Below are 5,000 nucleotides of genomic sequence, written 5' to 3'. Positions count from 1 at the left end.
ATTCCTGCGATCTATAAGTCTTGATATTTATGTTTATTTTTTTTCCATAACATCCTTTCCATGTTGAGTTCCACGTAACTGATAACCATCCTTCACATTTCTATTTCAATCTTACTCTTTTTTTGTTGTTGGTAATTAAAGCACTAATCTCTATTTCAAATTCCTTTTTTTTCTTTTTTTTTATTTCCAAGTCCTTCTAGTTAATCTCACTTTTAATTTCCAAATAGTATAATAACATCACTAATTTTACTATTATTTCTATTATTATTATTATTATTATTATTATTATTATTATTATTATTATTATTATTATTATTATTATTACTGCTATAACTATATCATAATAGTTAGCTTTACTTGTCTCTATTGAAATTTTTACGTATTATTTTCCAACTAACAACTTCTTTTTCCTTCCTGTCTAATCGTATTGTGGCGACGCGTGGCAGGAGAAACAAGTCACCCTATCGCGGTCATCACTCTGCTGCTGCCTTCCCTGCCCTCTTGCGTCAACCCGTGGATCTATCTCTGCTTCTCTGAAAATCTCCTCAACCAGATTTGTGTAAGTGTGGGAAATGAGGAGACTTGGATGTGAGCAGGTGACGTAAGGCTTAAAGCGTGTGCGTGTGTGTGTGTGTGTGTGTGTGTGTGTGTGTGTGTGTGTGTGTGTGTGTGTGTGTGTGTGTGTGTGTGTGTGTGTGTGTGTGGGTGGGTGGATGGGTGGGTTAGGGAGAGAGGGAATACTTGAGTTTTAATTAAAGTTCGTTGTTGTTGTTGCTGCTGTTGTTGTTGTTGTTGTTGTTTTTGTTGTTGTTGTAGTTGTTGTTATCTTTGTTGTTTTTGTTGTTGTGAATGACACTTTTGGTTCAGGGTTCGTTACCTTTGCAGTACTTCCTGTGTGATCACTATCACAAACAAGCTAAATTTAAATTGTTGTTTGTTGTGTGGAAAGAATGTTGGTTAGCTCGTGCATGACCCTCACTAGAAGGTACTCAGAGGATGCAAACACACACACATACTTTCCGTAAATACCATTCGTCAGGGCGTGTGGAAAGCTGTTTCCGTAGATTTAATGAAATATTGCAAGATTTGTCCTTAGACTTACTGAAATTTGCCAACCATTATCCGTAGACTTACAGACGAACATTGCCTGTAGAGTGAACTAAACATTATCACCAGCATCTATTCCCTCCTCTTGGTTAACAGCTGCGAGAAACGAGATTCAGTGAAATAGCTTTATCGATGCACACTTAGGTAACGAAAACTTCTTTACAAGTCGAAGGTTAGAAATTGTGATTATATGTCAAACTTTTAATGATCAACACTCACTCATTTACACTACCTTTACCTTTTCTTTACCACCAGAGTTAAGATATTTGTAAACTGTAATACGAAACCAGACAACTTGTAGATTCTAAACAAATGGGGAATTTAAGTCTACAGAAAAGCAACACACACACACACACACACACACACACACACACACACACACACACACACACACACACACACACACACACGCACACACACACACACGCACACACGCACGCACGCACGCACGCACACACACACACACACACACACACACACACACACACACACACACACACACACACACACACACACACACACACACACACACACACACACACACACACACACACACACACACACACACACACACACACACACACCGCGTACTGTAGTGGTTAGCACACTCAGCTCATAACCGAGAAGGCCTGTGTTCTAGTCCTGAGCCCGTCGAGGCAAATGGGCGAACATCTTATAGCAAGTTGGTATGGGATGTAATTTAAAGGGTTGTGGCCTCGCTTTCGTGGTGTGTGGAAAGTGGTGTGGTCTCAGTCCTACCCGAAGATTGGTCAATGAGTTCTCAGCTCGCTCCGTAATGTGGAAGGCTGGCTGGGTGACCAAGCAGGCAATTGTGAACACACACACACACACACACACACACACACACACACACACACACACACACACACACACACACACACACACACACACACACACACACACACACACACACACAACGAGAATGGCTGTGGCGTGTACTTTAACTATTGACCACAGCCATACAGAGGTCCGCAGGCCACACACACGCCACCTAGCCGCCAGTGTGAGGCACAAGTACTGCTAGGCCGCCGTGTACTTGTCCTCTAAAAGCCTTTGACGCCATTGATGGAGAGATGAAAGGAATTCTGATTGTAACTATGGTATCCTTTGACCATTAGTAAGTGTGTGTGTGTGTGTGTGTGTGTGTGTGTGTGTTTACGTAATGTTGAAGTATAGATATGAAATTCACGTGCTGTTAGATATTTCAGCTCATTCATTTGATAGATTTGCGATTCTTTTAACATTCCAACGGCTGCGCTAAGTTTTGATCTAAGAAATGGTAATCTGTTAGTGTGTCTTTGTCTTGTTTAATGAAAGATTTCAATAGCTAAAATTTTTAATGCAATAGTACTTAGATTGTGTGCCTTAAATAATTTTTCACGTGTTTGATTTTTATGATTTGTCAAGAACTGATGCTTTGTTAATTGTACTTAATTGTGCAGTGACCTGACTGAAAAGTGAATTGAAGTAGAAAATGTTCTTGATTAATATTACTCTGATGTCAGCGCCGGTGGTGGCTGGTGATGTGAAAGCGTAGATACCAAATTGACATTGACTATTGGCTCCATTGATGATGTGATTTACGGAACTAATTATGTCGAAAGCATTAGAATTGAATATCATTTTATGTCGTAATTTTCTTCCATAATACTACATAGTGTGTGTGTGTGTGTGTGTGTGTGTGTGTGTGTGTGTGTGTGTGTGTGTGTGTGTGTGAGAGAGAGAGAGAGAGAGAGAGAGAGAGAGAGAGAGAGAGAGAGAGAGAGAGAGAGAGAGAGAGAGAGAGAGAGAGAGAGAGAGAGAGAGAGAGAGAGAGAGAGAGAGAGAGAGAGAGAGAGAGAGAGAGAGAGAGAGAGAGAGAGAGAGAGAGAGAGAGAGAGAGAGAGAGAGAGAGAGAGAGAGAGAGAGAGAGAGAGAGAGAGAGAGAGAGAGAGAGAGAGAGAGAGAGAGAGAGAGAGAGAGAGAGAGAGAGAGAGAGAGAGAGAGAGAGAGAGAGAGAGAGAGAGAGAGAGAGAGAGAGAGAGAGAGAGAGAGAGAGAGAGAGAGAGAGAGAGAGAGAGAGAGAGAGAGAGAGAGAGAGAGAGAGAGAGAGAGAGAGAGAGAGAGAGAGAGAGAGAGAGAGAGAGAGAGAGAGAGAGAGAGAGAGAGAGAGAGAGAGAGAGAGAGAAGATTTCATCTGTCTCATTACCTGCCTGCTGCCCGACCAGTTTCTGCCTGCCTGCGACTTACTGACTGCTCTACCTGCTGGCTTCCTGCTTGCCTGCCTGTTTACCTATAGACTGAGGTAGCACGTAGCCTGCTTTACGTCAACACACCAGCCAAGAGACACATTGTAAGGAGCACTAAACACCTGCATTCCCTCGCCTCACAGGGGTGCCTCAGGGGACGTCTTCGTGTCCACCACGTTAAGGAGAACAACAGCATAGGTGACCAGGAACCCGAGGACCACCACCACCACCACCATTACAGCCACCGCCGCCGCCTCCGTCTGGAGCAGCGGAATAGGCTTAGATGCTCCCAAAGCTACAACAGAAGGGGTGTTTACGCCTGTAGGTACCCCAGCACACTCTCCGATCACTTTCCGAAGAGTAGGCCTAAGGAACAAATCGAACTGGCGATGTTTGGCACGAGTTTGTGAAGAAAATAGAAATCGTGTTGTTTTAGTAAATATGACGCAACTGACGGCATGGAAAGGCTGGAAAAAAAAGAGAAAAAAAAAATGCCTTGACTCAGGATCAAACTGGTGACTTTTATACTGTTAGGAAAATGTTGTACCTTTGAGCCGCCCACAGCCGTTCCTTCAAGACTTGGTGAGATGACAAGCCGGTGCAGTGGACACGTGCAGAGATACCAAGCAACCTTGTCCTGAACTTGTGAACGTGTTATCTTTTCCAGGGCGTTTACAGGAGTGTTTCCTTGGTGTGTCTGTTTTCATGGGGCGAGTTGCTACCTGGGTGCAGATAGCGGAGTTCGGGGTGACAAAAGGACATAAGTAAAATTCTCAACATCAATAACTAGGATAGAATCAGAAACAACGGGTCACAACTTGAGAAATTAGGTTTAAGAAAGAGAAGGGGAATATATTGGTTTGTAAATATAGAGTGGTTGACGAATGGAACGTGCTCAGTAATCACGCTGTTACTCTTAAACCAATGGGGAGCTTTAAAGAAAAATTGAATATATATGGATGGGGACGATAGGTCGATAAACGTATATGGGGGAGGTATATTTCAAACAGGAACTGCTACGTGTATGCCGGATGGTTTTCGTGCAGCTTCCATTATTTTCCTAAGTCCTTATGTTCTTAGTGAAGTGGTCGCTGCATTGTGGTTTGAAAAGACTGACGAAGAACTTTTTTTTCTTTTGGTATTTTTTATCTATTTTTAGTTGGGGTGACGGGGGAGGAGAAAGGATATTGATTGGTGAGTTTATTTTATTCTATTTTATTTCTATTTATTAATTTTTCCTAGGGTGGAGTGAGGGTCTGTGGCGTGGAGGAGAGGAGAGGTCTGATTCACTGTGCAAGTTTTGAAAGGAGTGTGTTTATAGGCACTCACTGAAGGCTTTATTTATTCCTTTTCCACTGGCTTTGTTAATGTTGGTTTAATGTTTTATTCTTGCTTTTTTTTTTTTTTTACATGTGCTGTTGAGTGCTTTTGTATGATTTTATTTACATCGTGTTTTTTTTTTTTTTTCATTTAGCGTATTAAATTTGTTCACTAGTTCATTTTCGTCCTCTTCTTTACCTGTGCTGCACAGAATATCTTTTGTAAGAGATATTTATACATGGTTACATTTCTCGTTTTTTTTTTTTGTTCCAATGAGAGTCATTTCCTGTGTTACATGAATTCAATTTATTTCGCTCTTTCCTC

The 5,000-nt window shown here is 41.7% G+C and overlaps 1 protein-coding gene across 2 annotated transcripts in view; it reads left to right on the top strand.

The window, feature by feature from the left end:
• The window catches only part of LOC123512425 (oxytocin receptor-like), a 9,670-nt gene that overhangs the window by 4,170 nt on the left and 500 nt on the right, over positions 1-5,000 (top strand). The window contains exons 2-3 of one of the 2 annotated variants that reach the window (XM_045268825.1): positions 447-559; positions 3,500-5,000. The exon at positions 3,500-5,000 is cut by the window's right edge and continues 500 nt beyond it. In XM_045268825.1, coding sequence (XP_045124760.1) covers positions 447-559; positions 3,500-3,766 — 380 coding nt within the window. In that variant the 3' untranslated portion in view covers positions 3,767-5,000. The other variant, XM_045268827.1, reaches the window with a different exon arrangement.

Source organism: Portunus trituberculatus, chromosome 33 (assembly GCF_017591435.1).
Source record: "Portunus trituberculatus isolate SZX2019 chromosome 33, ASM1759143v1, whole genome shotgun sequence".
Taxonomy (NCBI): domain Eukaryota; kingdom Metazoa; phylum Arthropoda; class Malacostraca; order Decapoda; family Portunidae; genus Portunus; species Portunus trituberculatus.
This window is presented reverse-complemented; position numbering and strand designations above follow the sequence as displayed.